The sequence below is a fragment of the Typopeltis vanoorti genome, chromosome 19, assembly GCF_054136105.1.
Source record: "Typopeltis vanoorti isolate ZY-2024b chromosome 19, IOZ_Tvanoo_1.0, whole genome shotgun sequence".
Classification (NCBI taxonomy): Eukaryota; Metazoa; Arthropoda; class Arachnida; order Uropygi; family Thelyphonidae; genus Typopeltis; species Typopeltis vanoorti.
In genome coordinates this window covers 62,607,155-62,629,794 of record NC_143567.1, presented here as the reverse complement: position 1 = coordinate 62,629,794, position 22,640 = coordinate 62,607,155, and the positions used below count along the sequence as shown (strand labels likewise).

General features: G+C 34.7%; 1 protein-coding gene across 2 annotated transcripts in view; it reads right to left on the bottom strand.

Moving 5' to 3' along the window:
- Nucleotides 1-4,085: 4,085 nt before the first annotated feature.
- The window catches only part of Lerp (lysosomal enzyme receptor protein), a 514,158-nt gene continuing 495,603 nt past the window's right edge, over nt 4,086-22,640 (bottom strand). Inside the window, exons 42-43 of one of the 2 annotated variants that reach the window (XM_090408956.1) lie at nt 17,805-17,846; nt 4,086-4,939 (exon numbers count right to left, since the gene is read on the bottom strand). In XM_090408956.1, the coding sequence (XP_090265082.1) occupies nt 17,811-17,846 (36 nt within the window). In that variant the 3' untranslated portion in view covers nt 4,086-4,939; nt 17,805-17,810. The remainder of the gene's footprint in view (nt 4,940-17,804; nt 17,847-22,640) is intronic. The other variant, XM_090408955.1, reaches the window with a different exon arrangement.

Sequence of the window (22,640 nt, the reverse complement as noted above, 5' to 3'; positions counted from 1 at the left end):
ATTATTCAAAGGCCATGACGGCGACTTTACTGTGCTTCACTGGTCATCACTCACCGAATCAATGGACATATTTAGCATAAGGTGGAATGAATTGTTCACGAGAGTGACTCGCTACGGTCCACGCAGTGGGAGATGCAATCGAATCTGTATCAGATGGAAATGTGGATAATTAATAAACTGAAACCCCCCCCCCCCACACACACACAAATTGTATAAAACTTCATCAGATGTAAGAGTAGGAATTCATAGACAAACAGTCTATGAATCCTCAGCCTTTTGGCTGGAGAGCGGATACGCTCTCCAGCCAAAAGGCTGAGGGTTCGAATCCTACCGTGTCATGGATGGTTGTGATTGTCTGTGAAAAATACTAGTGGTGGTGGGCGGTAGGTGGATTGAGTGGTGGAGACAGAGAGTAAGTGCCCTCCTTCGACGAGTCTTTGGACTCCCTGGGGGTGTCACGTAATAGTAATAATATCACCCCGTGAGAAATTTGGTAGCGAAGATTTAATGATCTGAAGCTGTGTCTCCGGATATCGACTTGGATCTTCTGTTGTATCTGGAAGGTTGATACTGATAGTTATTGAACAATTCTAGATGAAACTTTCTTTGTAAGAGACAATTTTATAAAACATACGTCTCTTTCAGCACGACAATGCACCATCCCATACGTGATGCTACTGAAATATGATTTGAAGAAAATGATGTGTATAGACTCCCTGATTCCAACAAAACACATTTGAGAGAAACTGGAACGTCAGGTGCGAAGCAGACCAATGCATCCAAATAAAGATAAACGGACTAATTGTCATGCTGAAGGAAAAATGATCCAAAAAATACTTTTTTTTTTTTTTCCTCGCTTCAAATCAAGACAACTCCGTCGCTAACCTTATATTCTCATCTCTCTGGTATTTTCAAAAATTTTTTAAAGTTTCTTTCCATATCTGGTTATAAAACATGTCTGACTTCATAATATCCTGCATTTAAACACTTGACTGGTATTATCACAGTGTCAGGGAGTATACTTAAAAGGGCAGAAACTGCGATCACAGCCAAGGGAGGAGGATTCTCACGCTATTCGCATGCGTGCGAACAATTTATATTACTCTAAAAGATGTGTTATTCAAATAATTATAAAAGTTAACTACTACATCTGTACGAACGAGAAATTTACTTGCTATTGCTAAGTAAAACGTTGTATGAGGGCAAAGGACAGTAAAGCACTTATTTTTGAAAAATTCATGCCGCGAATGAAAAGATTTCTCTATGTCATCTACTCTTCTAACACTACGAAAGACTTATTTTTTCACTTGCGTGACCAGAATATAACTTTCTCAGTAGGCTGAAAAACAGTGCAATCTGAAACTAAAACTTCCGTGAGTAGTATACTCGGGTCCATTTTCAGAATCAATTTTGTTTCATGCGTGCCAGATTCTTTCCTGTGCTTCCAGCATTCCTATCCCTCCCTTTAAAACGATCTTAGAATACTAAAATAAACTAAGGAATCCAAAACCTATAAAATGTAAGAAAAAAAAAACATTTCATATTAAGTTATATAGTATTTCTCCTTTAAAAGTATCGTAAAATAAAGTCATCAATATTCCACTAAATGATTTTCGCTTTTCGTCAGTCATAGTGGGAAGGAGAAGTTTTCAGGTCAAAAATCGAAAGCCTTTTGTTTTTTTAATAGGTACACATTTCATATCCTGCAACAACCCATTCTTTCACCCATCGAGCTCGCTTTTCTTTTAAATGAGTATATTTTTGTTAAATATATATACAAAATAAGCATCACGTTCACAGTAATTTCTTCCTCTCATTAATTTATATGTAAAATGACAATCATCCTGTTTATATGCTTTTTAAGAATTTCTTATGGGAAGGGGGGGAAAAAACATACAGCATACCGAATTTAGCTTTCTCATTTAACACATCCAGCCTGGTGTATTACATGAGAGAGAAGCAAAAATACCATCATTTTATCACTATAGTTTAAAGAAGTTCGCCATGGTGTCAGCTGTGATTTGGCGAAAGATAAACATGTGAATTAGTAAGTGTTCTGTGAATATGCCATGGACACTGCGCAGGTATTGTCTATTGAAAGATCTACTGATTTTTCCTCTTCCAACAATTTTGAGATCGACCTGCTAATTGATTTTCATTAATTTTAATCCCAGCTACTCGCTTGGACTTGTTGTACATACCGGAAACAGTCTGTAGATGCTTATATCTATTGGATACGAACATTTCGTACAATTTGTCTTCTGCGATATAAAAAAGAGATTGACTAGCTTTCAGCTGAAAAAAAAAAAAGTCCTTTCAGATGTTCTTCATGACGAGTTCAGAATGTCAGGTCTTTTCCAGCCAAAGGCCATTTGTCGCCTTCTTTCTAATAGCACCTGGAAGTTTTCAAATATTTTCTGGCCAGACGTCGGTAATATTCAAATTACCATCTTCAGAAGTGCAGGCTCTGCTAAAAGCAACACATCACTCTCTAGCTCAGTCTATATCGAGACAAATAAATTCTCAAGTTGTCAAACGACTGCCATGAGTCTTACCGTTATGATCAGGGCCGTACTTGTGCACAGGCGCACAAAGCTCCAGCTGTGTGTGTGTGTGGGGGGGGGGGGGATTAGGGCCAATTTATCGACACCCAAACAATGAGATTTAAAATTGAAGTATAAATAATTAAAATTGAACATAAAAATTATCATTGTTTTCTGTTAAATTTCATATATATCACTATATTATATTATATCATATATATATATACAGGGTGTTCGGGATAAATTTGACATATTTATAATTAATTATATTTTTCCGTAAGTTACATGTATTAACACACACTTCTCTTCATTTAAAAGTTTGGACCCTTCTTCATTCATATACAAGATGTCAGAAAGGATGGATAGCTGGAACCCACCTGAATCATGGAAGAGAATAACTTGTATCATGATGATTCGTGCCCGCCATCAAAATAAGGATATTACGACTGCTGCCCAATGCTCCCTGAATACAGTAAAAACAATCAGGCATGAACTAGAGACTTGCAATGGTGACTACGAGGATGTAGCAAGAAGAAAGATCCCTAGCAGACGATCTGATTGCGTTCGTACAGCAGAATTCCTCGCAAATCTGCAGGAACAGGTGTTGAAGAACCCTGGCATTGGAATTCGGGCTTTGTTCGTGGAGTTGCTAACTGTAGTCAAGCCCTGGATAACAAGGGTAGCCAATGGTTGGCCGTATGTATGGTAGCAGGATTCGGCCCCTTGCCACACCTCTGGGAAAAGTCAAAAATGGTTGTCTGAAAATTTCTACGACTTCACCAGTCCAAATGTTTGGCCTCCAAACTCCCCAGACCTTAACCCCATGGATTATTTTGTATGGGGCGCAGTTGAAAAAGACACCAATCGCACTTCCAGTAATACAAAAGCCCAGTTAATGGATAAAATTAAAACAGTTTTTGCGGCCCTTCCCAGGGAGACTGTAGCATCAGCTTGTTCGAGGTTCCGAAGCAGAATTGAAGCTGTGATCGATGCTAATGGTGGTTATTTTGAGTAAATCTTGTTGATAGTATTGTAATTAACTCTGCCTGTAATGTTTTTTTGTCAATTCATTAAATTTAATAGATACAAAGAAGATTTTCTTTTTCCTTACGAAACTGTCAAATTTATCCCGAACACCCTGTATAGCTCAAAAAAGGGAGTCATTGCTTCAAGTCAATATCTAAATAGATCATATGCCCTTTTTTTAAAAAAACAAGAATGCAAATACTATTTTTTCATATATATACATATATATATATACATATACACACACACACACACACTAGGGGGCTCCATTCCCTGACGCTTCTCCCCCCCGAGTTCCAGACTGGTAGACTGGTTCTCCTTGAATTCTGGCTCGAATTTTGAAGACTTGAAAGGTGGTTCCTTTCAAGTCTTCAAATTTTCAAGATTCCTACAAGTCTGCTACAGTTGACTTTATTACAATATCATAGATGAGAAATACTGTTTTTGACTTTTATTGTACCATTGTGCTGCATTAGTGTATTACAAATAACAATGACACAAAATAATGAAGCCATATTCTGGAAATGTGCAAAACTTTTATTTACAGTCTCAATCTAACCTGTGGTATTTATCACATGTAGTTAGGAAGTTAAAAGAGTTAAAAACTCCATCTTCTACCCGTTTACCTTCTAAAAGTGCACATTTATGAGGACATGATAAATTTACACCTCCTTTATAAAATTAAGTGCAATGAATATACCACAGGATGATTCACCATTTTTTTTTTTACAGGACTCAAATAATACAAAAAAACGATTGCATATAAAATATGCCTCAAATGGACTAGAATGGATAGATTTCTTAACACAAGAAACACGAAGTACACAAACGCTTCTGCATATCTGCAGATTTACAAAAATTACTAATTGAAAAACAAAGATAATTTAAATATATATATTAAAAAATAAATGGCAAACATTACCCATATAAAGAATTATACTTGAATAAAATTTTCAATCACATGTGTAAATTGATCATAAAATTAGAATGATGACAAATTCCTGTATAAACAAAACAGGGTGTAGATTTTTTACAAGGTTTAAGTAAAATTTTAGGTTCTGTGTAATCATATCAGTATTTTAAGAACTATTTTGAACTTATATAAGTTTGAGAAAATTAATCTAAAATCATATGAAAATATTCTGTTAATTATTAGAATAATCTTAAGGCACCTTTTTTTATATTTATACACAGTTTGCAGCAACTAGCGTACATTAACTACAACCATTTTTCAGAGAAAAATACTTAAATTAAAAGTAAGAGGGGGAAGAAAGGAAGTAAAGAGAGGATCATGTTATCATGTCAACATCACTATTTTCATCACATGAGCTATCTACCACTTCATCGCCGATCAGAAGAATATCATCAATCTATCAGAGAAAGGAAAAAAAAAAATTTAATTTAAGGTAACATTAAGGTGGCGTTGATATATATATACAATAAAGTACCTTCATATTATATTAGTTTGTATTTTATGGTCCAGAAAATGCAGACCAGTAATCCTAAATTATGAAAATTGTTTTCTTAGAACCTCTTTGTGATCAATATTTTTTTAAGTTATTATAAATCCTATATAAAAATACAAACACCAATATTCTAAATGCAAAGTACTGCAATTGGATACACCAATAAGACTGAGTGATTGGTTCCAATTACTATCATATAATGCATTATAACAAACACTTCAGAGCATACCCTTTATCTGTTAAAGTTTAGGTTCTTGAAGTCAGTATTCTGCTGGTGACAGTGCCAGTTCTAGATAGACTTTTATACAGTTTTTTATACCATAGCAAACTTGAAGAAACTATAGATATGTTATAGTGGAAAATTTGCTATAATGAATTTTCTTTAAAATGGCAATGAACCTATGGGACTTTAGTTAGGATTTTGTTAGAAGATACTACAGAGGAATGCAGCCACAAATACATTTCTGTATAAGAAGAAAAGTGGAAACGGCTAATGAAATGTGGAAAACAGCTGGACTAGATATTTGATAACACATTCCCATGAAGGTATAAAAAATCTTACAGTGGCTACGATGCATAATTCAGAAACCCAAAGAAAGTCGAACTCTTATAGTGTCCATCTAAAAAGGGAAACAAACCTAAATATAAGAATTAAAAAAGAACTTTCATACTGAGAGTTCTAGGTAAGATTTATGCAAGCATACTTGAAAAGAGGTTAAGAAATTGTTGAAGAGAAAGAACAAGTTTTTATTTAAGACAAATAGTTGAAAATCAGGGGAAGATGAGATGCACACTTAAGTTTCATAAAACTAGAAAGACATACATTGCAATATACATCCTGTACTTAAGCTGTAAGAAGTCAGCAGATAGAAATGAAACAGGGTCTGAGAAAAATCAGGTGTAAAACAAGGATACAAACACCAGACAAAATCCGCTAAATGTATTAAAATCTAGGATAGATTGGTAAATTAATGATCTCCTCTCACTAAAAAAAAAAAAAAAAATTGCAGGCAGTCACATCAGTGGCATAGCTAGAGCAGTTGCTGCCCAGGACGGTCCCCGAGTTTGCCACCCCTCTCCATGCACACCAAAAATACTACAAAAAGTCAAAACGACGTATAGGAAAATAAATTAAAACACTATGTTTATTTTTGAAGTAAAACTTTAATATCAACATTCTAAAATATTATTTTTTTTTTGCTTTTCTATTAGCAAAATCGTCCATGACATTGGCGAAGTCTATTTCATAGTAATGTAGGTAATTCTTAATCAAATTTTATTTTAGAAAATTCCTCTCACAACTAGCAACACTTACAGCAATTGTGAGGAAAATTTGCAGTAGTATTACAATATTTGGAACTGAGTTCTTGAGACTGTATTTTAGAATTAACTGAAAAGTTCAAAGAAGGTTCCAAGTGCCATCTGGGACGGACCGCACCCCCCTAGCTATGCCACTGAGTCACACATAGGCATAGCATCACTTCTCGAACAGACAAAGCATGCAAAAAGAGGACCCATAAAGTCTAACAAGAAGAACTTCTATTTATTCTCTGTGGACTGTCTCTGTAACAGTCCAATTCAAGCTTTATCTATTGAATCAGAACCAACATTTATCCAGTGGCTTGGGAGTCCAGATAGAACTTCATTATATAACTAATGTTAGATCCAAGAGAGCACCAAACTTCTTACTGCCTGTACAAAACTTAGCAAATCAGTGATTTAGCAGCATTTAACTTTTATATGATTTAATTCTAGCTCTCTCTCTGCATGCAGCTTAGTAGTATAGTTGCTACATTCCAATATAATTCAATTAGATATTATACAGTCTGGAAAGGAAGCAACAGACTCCAATAAGAATTCAATGTTTTTTTTTTTTTGTTTTTTTTAAACTGTTTATGTAGACTGTTAGAAAAAGTTGCATATTCTGCACAGTGTTTTAAAGCTCAAAGAGGCATATACTTTGATGTGTTATGCAAGTGTTTCCAACCTGAACAAAAATATTTGTCTAGTAGCATGTTATTTTAAAGTATATTTCAACTAATTGAAATATAAGTAAAGAATTAAATAAAAATAAATACAATGGAACATTTCATTAGATTTTTAATAGTGTAGAACTTTTCACCAAGTGTCAAGGATGTCTTCAGTATGAATTCAAAATTAAACAAGGCATAGGACATAATAAAAACTCAACAATGAGAATGTAACGAGGCGATGAATTGGACAAGGGGGGGGGGGTGCATATACAGTAATATATTTAGATTTTGCAAAGGCCTTTGATAAATTGCCACATGATAAATAAGTAGTTAAATGGTAGATTAGTGCACTGGATTGGAGATTGGTTGCCTGATAGGTATCAGCAGGTTGTGTATGAGGGATTGATATCCCAGACGAGAAAAGTCATTAGCAGCGACTTTTCCACAGGAGTCTGTTTTGGGACCATTGTTGTTTAATTTGTATGTAAATTACATTGGAAGGAGTTTAAATGGTGATATGCAGTTGTATACAGAATGATGCAAAGTTGGGGAGAGTTATGAGAAATGGTCAGATGTTGAAGCCTTCAAAAAAAAGACGAATAGATTGTGAATGGGCAAGTGCATGTGTGTGGGGGATATCAGTTTAATGTAGCAAAATGTAAGGCTTTAAACTTTGGGAAGCAAAGATGGGATGCAGAGTATAAAATTATTGGGAATATTTTAGAGGTGGTGGAGGAGATGAAAGATTTGAGAGGGTGATGACATAAGAACTTGAAAATTTGTGGACATTTTGCTAAAATTGTGAGGACAGCACAGTGGATTATGGGAATGGTGTGGAGAACACTGACATGTAGAAATAAGGATGTTATGGTTCCACTGTACAAAGCTTTGATCAGGCCACATATAGATTACTATACACAGATTTGGTTGCCTGGTTTTCAAAAGGATGATGAGTCGTTGGTGAGGATTCAGAGACAATTGACTAAGTCAGTTTCTGGTCTCTGAAATGTAGAGTATGAGAACAGATTGAGAGAATGCAAATTGCAGAGCCTAATGGATAGAAGGAATGGGGAAGGGATATGATCAAAACATGTCAGTTGGTAAGGGGTAATTACCAGATTAATGTGGATGATATTTTTCATGGAATGCCTAGAAACGGGGGGGGGGGGGGGAACAAGAGGTCAACCCTAGAAGCTGTATAAGGAGGGTTTGAGTAGTAGATTGTTAGCATGGAGAGTGGAAAATGATTGGAATGCATTGTCTGAAAGTATGGTGAGGGCAGAGACAGTGAATGCATTTAAGTCAAGGTATGATGAGCTGTGTGTGTGAATGGGACCTCCTGCAATGAGTCTCTTGACTCCATGGTGGTTGATAATAATGTGTCAGTCACACATGAATACAGTAGTAGTCCAAACTACTACTGTACTCGAGTCCTGACAACATGTTTTATAGACGTTATTAAAAAAAAAACTTAACCAGGAAGGAATGTGTGAAGAAGAACAATCTCCCATAAAGAGGAAAACTAAAACTAGTCAGATCTACTCAGATTATGGGTGATGTATCAAGGTTTTACAGCTTTCTTATGTGGGACTTTAGTCTATTTCCAAAGAATCCTATGTTCAGAAAGTTCAGACTGTTTCATCTCATAGAATCTGATATAATCCATCATGATGAACATAGATTTTGTGATTTTTTATTGTTGTTTTTTCAAAGTTTTGTTATTTTTTGTCTCAGCTTTGCCATGTTCCATTATCTTTTCTATATTGTAGTTTGGAAGAGATTTCTTTGATCCACTGTATGCTAACAAAAATTTCTCATGTTGATTTAATATTAAGGAAGAGTTAAAGAGTGGGAAGAAGCATGTAGTGAAAGTGAAGAATGCATAGAAATACCTTTCACACAAAGAGGGAGAAAACATCCAGTTTTTTGGTCCCCGATGGGGTTTCAACAGTTTCTCTAGTACACCACTATACTCTCCCTCCAGGCATGAACTGGCAGAATATGTGATGGGATTATTTGTTAGATGATTGGGAAGCATTCTGATGCATGACTATTGGGTTAGTCACATACATTATCTAGCAGCTGGCTGCAGAACCATTTTACTGCTTTACCCCCCCCCCCCAAGCGAGAAAAGTTTGGGGTGTAACATAATTTGGTTATGAAAAGCAACAATAAAGAGACATAGGCAAGAACATAGTAAACATTTCATCTATTTAGGCACAATTTTAGTGCAGATGGCAAATTAAACATGGCAATATATAATAAGCATATCTGGTATGGTGGGGGAGTTGGTTGAATAAATTTATATGGGGGTGGGGAGAGTAGCTAAAACACCAAACTAGATTTATGTAAGTCTCTTCAAACAATTCATAAATCTGAGAGCTAGTTAGAAATAAAACAGTTGATCGAAAGGTAGAAACCACAGACATGAAAGTTTTGAAAACAATTAAAAACCTGAACAGATGGCAGTCATTTTATTAAAAAAAAAAAATGACGATATTAAAAGTGGGCTTGATATTGGAAACATTCAAGAATGTTTACTGCAGTTGGTAATCCATATAGGATTTCCACCTCATATAGAAATGGGCCCAGTAAAGTTTGTCAAAACACAATTTTATTTAGGATTCTCAGTCTGAAAAGTGATTTGAAACAGATATGGTTTTGTTTCTTCAATGAAGTATATTAAAACTTTTATATAGAAAGAAAATTCATTTAGACCGCGCGGTTAGCCTAGTGGCTTTGCGCTTCGCAACCATATGACTGGGGAAGGAGTGTCCCAAGTTCGATTCCCGTTGCTGACGTGAGGAATTTGAGGATCTTCCTCAGGCATAGCCAAGTTAGCCGGTCTTGGGAGCGGTCAGTAGGGTTTTTTCCGCCAGTTTATCTGGCGTTTTTCATCCCGCAAACAGGCAAACCGGCCCCCTGAACATACACCTCTACAGTCAAAAATATATATATCTCCCCCAGCGGCAGACCAGGCGACGGGTCAGTTGGGAGTAGTACTAACAAGTAGTCGCATCTAAGTAACACGCGGACCCTGCATATGAAGCGGGAATAACGCGAAGAAGATAGAAAGAAAATTCATTTATGTCGCTGTATACAAGAAGGAGCAATTTGTGTTATTCCTTCTGTATGAATCCAAGTGAATAAGAGTTCTGCTGGAAGGAACAGACTGAAATTCCAGAAGTCTATCCATAAAGGATAAATTTCACCAGATTTTAGATTGTATAACTTAAAGTGGTAGTGCAGAGGAACTGATTTATCCTCCCCTATCCCCACAGTTCTTCTGATTTGCAGAATTTATATTGGGGCTTGCATAGTTAAGCTGTATTGATTTTATGTTGTATATATTTGCATTCTGTTTTTATCCCCCCCCCCCCCTCTTTTGGTTATAAAGGTGTCAGAAGGCTGACTCTCAAAGAGTTAAATGGCTATTAGATTAATTAACTCTTTGAGAGTCAGCCTTCACATAGACTTGCACATAGACTTGTATCCCAGGAAGAGAAGTTTGTGACATCCTGGGATACAAGTCTATGTGCAAGTTTGATTGGCAGTTTAGTTTTAAATGCTTTCCTTTAATTTTAATATTTAAAGTTACACCACTCAGAGCCGAAGGAGTAATTTGCTAATGTACTAATTTGACAGGATGACATGTACAAGAAAGGAAAAAAAAGTAACCCCGACCCCACCCACAAGTAGCACTGAACTTTATGTTGCATTCTAGTGAATGCAACATAAAGTTATTGGCATATATAGCTTTTGGCAACATTGGGACTCATTAGTTGAATAATATCTTCTCCATTTGCATTCGGGATTACATCAGGTTCTTTCATATTAAATTCTTTCTTTTATTTGCAGCACAACAATAAAATTCTTCTGGTATTTCTTTAGCTTGTAGAGTCAGTTTCTTTTCATATTCAGGCTTCTTTCTGTACAACGAAAGGCAGAAAGACTGCCAGCATGGGAAAAGGAAAATGGATGTCAGTTTAATGTGGCACAGTGTAAGGTTATACATTTTGGGATGAAAAATTACCAGCTGTATACCACATTGATGGAACTGTAATCAAGGAAATTGATGAAATCAGGGATTTGGGAGTGTTAGTTGATAGGGAGTTAAAGTTTAGAGGGTATATTGCAAAAATGGCTAAAGCAGCTCATCAAGATTATCTGGTTACTGAAGAATATTTTGATGAGCAGAGACAAACACATTATTGTTCCTCTTTATTGAGTCTTGATAAGACCCCATCTTCACTACTGTGTGCAGATCTGTGCACCAGGGTTTCTTGGTGATGAGGAGGAGGTGAAGAGGATCCAGAGGTGAATGATTAAGATGGTAGAAGGTCTATGGAATGAACCTTATGAAAACAGGTTGAAGATTTGTGGGTTATAGAAACTGGTTGACAGGCAGAAAAGGGGTAATATGATTGAGACATACAAATTACTGAAGGATATTTACAAGATTAATTCAGAGGAAATTTTTCAGAAAAGGTCTGGTGGTGGGAGAACTAGGGGCTATCCTTAGAAACTGATTAGGAAGAGTATTAGAACTACCTTGGAGACAGTAGTGAATGAATAGAATGGATTACCAGAGTCTGCTGTGAGTAACCTGACTGCGAATGGGTTCAAAGAAAAGTATGATAAATACTACACAAATATTGGATAGTGCATTGCAAAGGAGGCACTAAACATCTCACATGATGTTTAGGGCCTCCTTCAATGAATCTATTGATTCCATGGAGTAGCCCATGATAATAATAATAAAAACTAATGAAGTATTAGCAGCAAAATTACAGATGAACTTTGCAAAAACCTAAGCTTATCTACAACCCCTAACCATAATTTTCAGTATTTGCAAGGGGGTGAATGTTCCATTCAGTATAAGGAATCTAGATGTGGAGACTTCTTTCATACAATAACAAAGTCATATCCCTGAAATAATGTATACACCCTCTGTCCAAAAAGAAACCGAACTTTTGATAGAAAATAAAATACAGGCCAATTATAATTATTCAAATAATTTATTTCAATCAATATACTCTCCCTCAGCTTCGATACAGTGTTTAGCATGGTCAATTAATTCGTTAAATGAGTTTTTTTATATTGGTTTTTGGGATACTGTTGAGGGTTGTGGTTACTGCCGCTTGAACGTTTTCAATGGTGTCATATCGATTTCTTTTCATCGGCAAATGAAGTCAGGGGAAGAGAAAGAAGTCACAGGGTGCTAAATCAGGTGAATAGAATGAGTGATCCAATACACAAATTTGGTTTTTGCTCAAAAACTGTCTCACAATGTTTGAACAATGAGATGGTGCATTATCATGCAAATGTGACCAGCTGCCTGCATCGTGATATTCATTCCATACGCGACGAATTCTCGCTATCATTTGCTTCAAAACTTCGAAATAAAATTCACCATTGACCGTTTGGCCAGGCATAACGAATTCTTTATGGATAATGCCCTTGGAATCATAGAAACAAATCAGCATTGTCTTTGCTTTTGACTTCTCCAAGCGACTCTTTTTTTCGGATGCCCCTCTTCTGGTAGTCTCCACTCAGCACTCTGGTGCTTCGTTTCAGGCTCATACTCTAATAATAAATTTAGTTTAATCCTTTATACTCAAAACACCACATTTTGTCACCAGTAATGATCGTTTCAAGGAAGTCTAAGTCCTTACTATCGATTTTAATGGTCCTTGAAGTGTTCAATTCAATACATTTTTTGGTCATTGGTCAACTTATAGGGAAGAACAAATCACAAATTCAATTTACAAAGGCCCAAACTCTCAATAAAAATGTTGTTCACAGTTGATTTTGGAATCCTCAATTCATCTTCAATCAATCTCATGGACGATTTCGGGTTTTCATTGATAAAATCACACACTTTTTGGATGTTATCTTCGTCAGTCCAGTTTTTGGACGGCCCAGCTTTTTGTCGTCCTCAAGCGTCTCACGATCACTTTGAAATTGCTTAAACCACTCGTAAACTTAAGTATGGGGTAAGCATTCATCACGTATGCTCTTTGAAGTATTTGATGCGTTTTGGTAAAACTTTTACCAAGTTTAACGCAAAAGTCAATCACAACTCTCTGTTTGAAACTCATTTTCCAACCGTTTGTCAAAACACACTGTCACGCTTGGCACCATAACTCGGCTTCTAATGAAACAAATGTCATAATCAGTTGACACAACACTAATGAAGGTTGCCGCTTTCGACAACAAAAAGATACAACAGGTGGCACCACTAGTTTCTTCTATTTTCGAAAAGTTCCGTTTCTTTTTTGGACAGAGGGTGTATTAAACCAATTCCATTCTCATTATGTATAACTTATTTCAGTATGTATCAATAAATACTCCAGCCAATACAATTCTTTGACTGCACTGCGGGATGTGAAGGTCAGAGGAGCTCATTTACAAACATCAAAACACCTAACAACTGATAATCCAAGCTACCAACCATCTTATTTTGAATGGAATTCGGTTGTCACACCTGAGATGGAATGGTTATATCATCACTATTGTGTTTTGTTTATGGCTTTAGAAATTATGCATATTTATTATCAACAATTCATGGGAATGATTGAAATAGTGCTGAAATGAGGCAGTATCTGAATGTATCACTAGAGTTCAAAGAATAAACAGGGTGGAAGTGAAATAGTTGTTCAACCTTATTAGGCAAGAGATCCATATGAAGATCATGTGGAAGGAATATTGTGAGAATAAGAGTGAGTCAAGTTATGAAATATATAAAGTGCAGGCCACAAAAGTAACAAGTATTGTGAGGAAAACTAAATTGGAGAATGACAAGAAATTTTGGATTGCCTTTAGGCAATCCAAAAGAATTTTGTTAAGTAAAAGAAATAACGAAGGTGGAAGAATAACTTCAATGAATGCAGATGGTACTCCAGTGTCATAAGCTAATGAGATTGTTCAATTAATGAGTGCTCACTTTGCTAAGATATATCAACCAGGTGTATGTAACATGGCATGCAATGTTGCTGCTGCATTGGATGAAGAGATAGAAGTGCATGAGAATGAAGTTGAAGAGCTGTTGCATAACTTGGATAAGAAACAGGAAAAGATGAAACATCAGTACATATGCTAAAGGTATATTCAGCAAAATTAGCTATGCCTTGGGTATGTTTGTATAACTTGAGTTTCAGCTCAGGAAAGATAGCACAGGAATGGAAGGAATGTATGATATTTCCATTGTGCAAGGGTGGTGCAAAAACCTGTGTCTAACTACTCACCTATCCTATCAGTATCTCTGGTGTGGTGATGAAGATTTTATAGAAGTTGGTGAGAACTCGCATATAGAAATGGGTAGACAGACAAGCTATACTCTGCAAGGAACAACATGAGTTTACTAAAGAGAGGTCATGTTTTAGCAATTTGCTCATATTTTATAACAATGTTACAGCCAAGTTGAATAAAGGGAATGGATACACCATGATACTGTTGTTTTTGCTATGGCATTCGATAGGATTACACATGAAAGGCTGTTGCATAAACTGGAGAATATGGGTTTGGAATATAAATTCTTGACTTGGATAATTAGATGTCTGATAGACAGGCATCAAAAGGTAGTGTATGATGCAAATCAATCTCCCAGATTTAAGGTGACCTGTGGTATACCTGAAGGTTCAAGTCCTTGGACCATTGTCATTCAATCTATACATTAATGAATATCTTTGCTGATGATGCAAAGATAGAAAGGGCAATCAAGGATGCTACAGATATCCAGCACTTACAGAATGATTTGAAGAGCGTGAAAATTTAGGCACATGAATATGCTATTAGTTCAATGTTAGTAAGTAAGTTATACACTGTGGCATGATGAAATTTCCAATGGCATATTATAGTGGGGTTACACTACAAGAAACTGATGAGATTAGGGATCTTGGCATAATGGTGGATAGGAATTTGAAGTTCAATTGCAAGTACAACTCAGAGGATAATTATGATGTTGATGCAAACCTTGACATGTAAGGATAATGAAGTCATTTTGCCTTTTTACAAGGCCTTGACCACACTGGACTACTGTGTGCAGATTTGATCTCCTGCTGAGAAGAGTTACAAACATTATATCAGGATTATGGAATTCAGATTATGAGGAAAGATTGCGAGTATGTGAATTACAGGATTACTGGACGCATCCTATCTCTCAGGATGTTTCCAGTGCTTAAGTTTCTCTTAAGTTTGCGCATATCAAAAACAGAGAAACCTCATTCTATCGGGGAAAATTTACTACTTCCAGCTATAAAAGATGTGGTAAAAACTATGTTTGGCAACAAGTTACTAAAAGATGTTGATTTGATTCCTCTTTCAAATAACACTGTCGGTCGCAGAATTAATGATATGGCAGGTGACATAGAATCTCAGTTAATCAAAAGAGTTAAGAAGAGCCCTTATTATGCGTTACAAATAGACGAGGCTACCAATGTTACAAATGATGCGCAGTTAATATGCTATGTAAGATATGCGCATGATAACAACATTCATGATGATATTCTGTTTTGTAGAACTTTGTCATCCCAAACAGCTGGAGAAGAAATATTTCACACTCCCAATAATTACATAATACACAAAGGAATCCAGTGGGAAAAATGTATAGGCTTCTGTTCGGATGGAGCTCGTGCTCTTACAGGCAGGCATAGTGGGGTTGTTTCTAAGGTCAAAGAAGTAGATCCGGATATGAATTGGGTGCATTGCTTCTTGGAGGCTATTTGGAGACTAATGCTTCATAGGGAAGCATTAGCCTAAAAAGGAATGCCACCAGAATTTAAAACTGTGCTATACAACGCTGTCAAACTAGTTAATTTTATTAAAGCTCGACTGTTATATAACAGGTTATTTTCAGTACTCTGCGATGAAACTTTTGCTTCATTCTGAAATTCGCTGGCTTTCCAGGGCAAAGTACTAATTTCCCTGAAGGGAGAGATTTAGTTCATTTAATTTCGAAAAAATGTCTGAAAGATAGGATAGTGTTGATAACCACGCTTCATCAACAAGGAGTGATGCAAAATCAGAATTACATTCATTTACAAATAATTTACAAAAAAAACTTCGTGCCTTAATTGAAATAACCTTGTTAGTACTTTACCCCTGGAAAGCCAGTGAATTTCAGAATGAAGCAAAAGTTGTGTATATTCACTGGCCATTTCATCGCAGAGTACTGAAAATAACCTGTTATTTAACGGTCGAGCTTTAATAAAATTAACTAGCTTGACAAAATAAAGGCATTCGAGAAAAAACTGGTTTTATGGATTAATTATGTAAAAGACACCCAATTTGCACCTTTTCCAACACTGGAATCCTTTTTAGTGGAAAATAATATTTTTGTTCATTCTGAGTTTGTGGAAAGGGTTTGTGACCACCTCAAAAATCTGAAACGGAATTTTGAAATATATTTTCCAAATAACTTTTATAAGAAATTTCTGTGGGTTCGCGATCCATTTCAGACTTGCAGTCACGAGAATGACCTTTCGTTATTGAAAAAGGAACAGTTAATTGAGCTTTCAAGTCACAGTGGGCTTAAAATGCAATTCCATGATCTTGGTTTTGCTCGATTTTGGATCTCGTCTTCAGTGAGAAGTGAATTTCCGGAATTATATGAAGAAGCATTGAAAATTGTTCTGTAGTTTTCTACAACCTATCTTTGTGAGAAAGGATTTTCATCATTCCTTCAAAGAAAAACAAAATACAGAAATCGTCTTAGTGTGTGTGCCGATCTTCGACTGAAGTTGACCAATATTGAGCCAGATATGCACAACTCTGCAAGGGCCGAGAAGCTCAACCATCTCATTAAAAGTAAGTAGTAACATAATTATATCATCTTATTTATTTGTTTAATAAAAATTAACACTTTGTTCAATGATGATACACTTTTAATCGTTTACTTCCAATTTAATTAATTATGTTGCCATATCTTTCAAAACATGCTTTTAGATTTATTATGTTATAAATGGCACAGTTTTTCTGAAATGTTGGTAATTCCTACATAGGTTTTTTAAAAAAAAATTACAAAAAGTCAAAACGCCATATAGGGAAATAAATTAAAAACACTATGTTTATTTTTGAAGCAAAACTTTAATTCCAACATTCTAAAATGTTATTTTTCTTGCTTTTCTGTTCGCAAAATCGTCGATCACACTGTCAAGGTCTATTTCATCACTCAGTTGCTGTTTTATAGATAGTAAGGCAAGATTTCATAAATGCCAAAAAAGGTCCACCAGGGGCGGTTCTCCCTCCCCCCAGCTATGCCTCTGTAACTTAGTGGTCTGCAGAATTGTTTTAGGCATTTTACTGGTCCTTGTGCTTAGAAAGGTTGAGAAATGCTGCACTACAGTAAACTAAGTTTATTCTGGTAATAAATATCAGTATAATTAAATTATTGAATCTTATATGTGATGAGCATCAGGAGAATAAAGCAGTCATCAATTCATAACTATTAAAAATAATAGTTAAAATAATCAACATTATTACTGACTAGCAACAATAACAACAGACTAAATATTAATAGCCACTTGAATAAATTAAACTTTTTTTTTTCTTGGATGGGACACTGTTTAGTTGTTAGAGTTATTAGTTGTTATAAATTACACTTGCATGCTGGTAATTCCCTAAGTCCATGCATTATATATACTTGCATGCAAAAATTCTATCGCTAAGCAAGAAGAAGAGAATTTGGTAAAGGAATATTCACATTATTGATATTAGAATAGGAAAAAAATGACTATGAATTATTCCAGTGCACACCATTCCCCTAAAACCATAAAATAAAAAGTAACTCACACTACCTGGAATTAGAAATCTGTTTGCAACTCCGTTAATAACTCTCCCTAAAAGACCGAGATATTAAAATCTTTTTACTTGATGTTAAAAAAAAATGCAAATTTGTATGTGAGTTACATTAAATTATTCATAGTTTACCTGAAAATCTATGGAGGTCTTTATGTATTGAAAAAAAAAAAAAAAAAAAAAAAGTAATAAAGATACATTTTGAATAATGCTGCATTTTAAACATTAGCAATATTACAAAAAAAAAATGTATAATAATCTTACAAACAATAAAAATATGCTTCTATGTAGGTATATTCAATAAAATTCACACTGATTATACCTTGCATAATGGTGACTGCAACATTAAAATGAGACCAAGACTTGAAACATTCTTTGAGAATTCATATGTACTAATCCACGAACACATCGTTTAAAAATTTAACACACTCTACTATCATAAAGAATGACAATGTTATTTGTATTGTAAATTCTAAAGATGAGACAGATTTTTATTTAGATCTCTTTGTTCTATTCATATGGATTTTATTCAAATTTGATTTAAATAAGACCATTTTCAGTGGCAGCACAATAAAAAACTTGTTTAAAATGACAAATATTTTACAGTACATAAACAAAAAATAGTATAAGATCAGCTCCTATGATAACAAATTATGTCACCATACAAGAATGTTATTGCAAAATGAACTTTTTCATTGTATTATCTGCTGTATAAACCACAAAAATATATAAAAATCATTTACTCTATTAGTTTCTTACATGTATGACATATTTCATCAGGAATATTTTTATCTGAAAACAAATAACAGCAGAAAAATTGAATGTTGATAGAATTGTCATTAAACTGATGGTTTCATGGCTTATATCGTGTTGTGATGTCATACACACAATTCACTGTTGATCAGTTCTATATAATATCTAGCATAATCTTAGTCCCAAGTAATTAGGTTCAGAGAAATCAGAAGTCCTAATTAAGATCAGGCCTTGATTTTTATTACACTGTTTTGGACATCAAGTCATCTCAGTGGATTCTTTAAAGTTTTGAATATAGCTGACAAATTCAATGAATGGCATTCTTGTGAGTTGCCAACCAACATAAAATGTTTTTTGCTAGTTGTATGAAAAGCCAGACCAATTTATGAGCTCTTTTTCTCTACATCACTGATGTGTTTTTTCATGCAAATTTCTCCTGAACATCCTATGACTAACACAAGTATTACATGAACAAAAATGTTTGCAAATGCCACACCTCTTAAGCAGTGAATGAGGTTGTTTGGGTGATAGGCATAGGACACACTTTTGTCATGGATGTGAAACAATTATGAGTCATAACAAACACAGAAAGATTTAGGCAATGGGATCATCAATTTCTCTCCTCTTAGCAAACATATATATATATATGGAACTGTTTGCAAAAAAAAAAAAAAAAAAACACAAAGCCAAAACTATGGCTATATTATGTCAATATTTTCCTTGAATGGCTGGATCCAAAGAAACACTATAGCTTTAATAACTTTCTAAATATCTTAAACCATAAAATCTGTTTCACAGAGGAAATTTATGAATATAGGACTTCCCTTCCTAGATGTACTAATCTCTATCACTGGACAAAATATCTTGTTCTGTATGTACAGAAAAAAAAAACGTTCAACACAAGCAAATATTACATGCTACTTCTCACCAATGCCCAGCTCAGAAGTAAGGTGTCAAGAAGACCTTGGTGATAACGACAAAAAAGGAATAAAAAATGGATTAACTCAGAGAAGTCCTAGAGAATGGCTACAATTTAAGAACTAACAATTAACATTCAACTGAAACCACCAAATGTCTCCACAGATATGCAAGAAAAAATGAAACAATAAAGGTGAAGTTACTTTCCAAAAATAGTTTGATGAGATTTATTTACCAACCAAGCACTATTTGGGAGTAAGTGCAAATTCCTGTAGCCACCCTCAGAAAAGAATACAGCAGCCATCAGTGATATGATGAATAGTGAATAGCACCACACATTCAAAACAGTGACTATGAAATTTCCCATAGATGCAATAAGTAGGCACAGCAGCCTTGTCTGGTTTTAAATCTCTTTAGCTGACTCTAGAAATCTTGGAGCTTTGATAATTGGATCTGTGATTCATTTCATTCCCTACCAGTCCTGGGAGACTATCATCTGGTATTTCCACAAGCTAGATGGAGAGATATTAGGATATATGGGGAGCTGGGTATTATTTCTGATTTTATTTACTTCTTTGATGATAGCTTCTCTTCTGAAGCATGGAGGAGTGATATGGGAAAGAACAGGCAATTATGGGAGAGGAGTAAACCTTAAGGTACCAGATTTGGTTCTCATTGTTATGCTGAGCTGCAAGTCCACAAGGGTCACATGGTGACTTCGGTTCCAAACTCCTCTGCTTGGTGGTGCTTTAGAATAAGTTGGTCTAAATGTGTATTCCTCATTTTTGTCATTTTTTAAAGTGATTTCCTAAATAATTTCATCTAGTGGAACAGCAGCAGAAATTCTTAAAAGAAATTCTCAGTGATATCAGGAGACTGATATCACTGAGAAATACATAAGTACCATTTAAGTGTCTCATAACAGTCTTTATATTCACATAATATTGGCCATGTGCAAGCACCTGCTAATGCCTACTGAAAAAGCAAAGATAGTGGCAACAAAGTCTTACAATGACATAAGTAGCACAGCCAACCAACAATGATAAATCAAATTATATTATCAGGTGTTGCAGCTGTAGACTAAACATCAGACACTAAAAAATGCCTGTTTTTCTTTTCTGCCAATGGGCATGTGCTCACTGCATAAAAAATTAATAAATCAGCATATAAACTTCTTATGAATTTGAATCAGCCATTCTTCTGAAATAAATCTCTCCAGAATGGAAGCATATATTCCCCATTCCAAGCTAAATTCCCACCCCTTAAATAATCCTTGATTCTCCAATATATGAGCTAAGGCTGTGCAAATAAAGAACCAAGCATATTACAATTGGCCAGTTGATTACAGCCAGTTGTAATCAACTGGCCAATATCATCTCACCAATCAAAGTGCATCATCAATACTAAATAAACTATAGAAGCTCCCCTACTCTAGAAACCAAACATGGCTTTCACTCAAACCACTTCACTCCTCCAATGCATGAAGAAAATCTATCACCTAAAATAAAAAGGTTCTTACTGCCAACATTTATTTTTATTTATTTAAAAATGTTTTCAGATTGGATATGACAATTAGAGATATTTATAAATATAATATACAAACAAGAAAAAATTAGATTTCAAATGAAAATCAGCAACATAATGCACAAATGATTGTGTCTGCAACCTGCTTATATTCTCCTGATGAACAATAAGGTTAATTATTTTTTGGTAGGGCAAAGTTTAAATTTAATTACCATTAGATTTTAATTAATTATATACAACTAAAAAAAAAAAAAACAAAACAAAACAAAAAACAAGGTAAACAGTATCTGCCTCAGCATGCACGAGTATAACATCCCCCCCCCCCCCCATTCAAACATCACTAGATAAGTTATGGCTTAACAAAATATCTGTGGTAAAAACATGTAATTTTTTTATAATCTAGATCATTTATTCTTATATCCTCAGATCACCCAGTTATTAGCCCCCCCCCCCCTTCTTTTTGTTAAAGAAATAAAATTGATCTACAAGATACAGAGAAGTATAACTTACAAAATTCAACTCATCCTGCTCATTATAGAACCTTTTTTTAAAAAAAATTTGTTACTTCATCTTCACTAATTATTATATAGAATACTAAATTTTATAGTAAAGGCATTTTAATTTATCATAAGTGGATATCACAACATGAAAATAGATGTGAAACTACCAATCTAAATGAATAGTGATGAAAATCATCAGAAAGTGATCTCCTGACTTGCTATCCTTTATTATATACAGGACAACCTCGCTTAAGGTGATTAATTAATCCATCAATTAATACGTGCTAAGCGAATACAATAAACAGGAATAATTATAATTCATCCATCAATTAGCATAAATTTGGAAAAAATTACAGTATAAGCTATATTAGAGGATAAAATCAAAGTTAATAAAAATCAACTGCTTAAGTTTTAATTTAATGTCTAAACATTTGATTGAGCTATTTTTTTACAAAAGAATTAAGTAAAGTTGTTTGAATTGTGCTCGACTTTTTCATCTTGTTATAAAATTTGCAATAGCTGGCAATTGCTTTATTAAGATTTTGGTGGGCTTCAAAAGCTTCGTTCCATATCAGGATCAGCATGAAACAAAATTTCCTTAGCATGCTCAATGTGATTGAAAATTAGCTCACGTTCTTTTGCAGTTAGCTTCTTAGTCATAATATTATCTTCTTGTTCGCACTGCTTATCTTCTTCTTCTTCATATGCATGCTGTTCTTCTAATTGAAGGAGATCATTCTTACTTAAATGTTCTGAATGGGAATCAAGCAAGTTCTCACATCTTCGTTATCCAGTTCATTGAATCCAAGTTCTTTTTCAATTGTGCTAATTTCTTCACTAATGTCAGATCTTGGATTTTGTGCACGATAAACTAACATAGGCTTGAGTTTAAAGTCGTCTTCTACATTACCTCCTAATAAAAGCTTAAGACAATCTTTAGATACTTTGCATCTTAGTTGAGATGCTTCAGTTTTAGCCAGGAAAGTTTTTGTTGGCATACGCTTCCAAAAGAGACCAATTTCATTGATATTGAATATTTGCTGATCATTATAATCATCTTCCTGAATTATCCTTTGCAATTCTTCAGGAAACTTGGCCACAGAATCTTTACCAGCACTAGTATATTCCCCAGTTATTCTT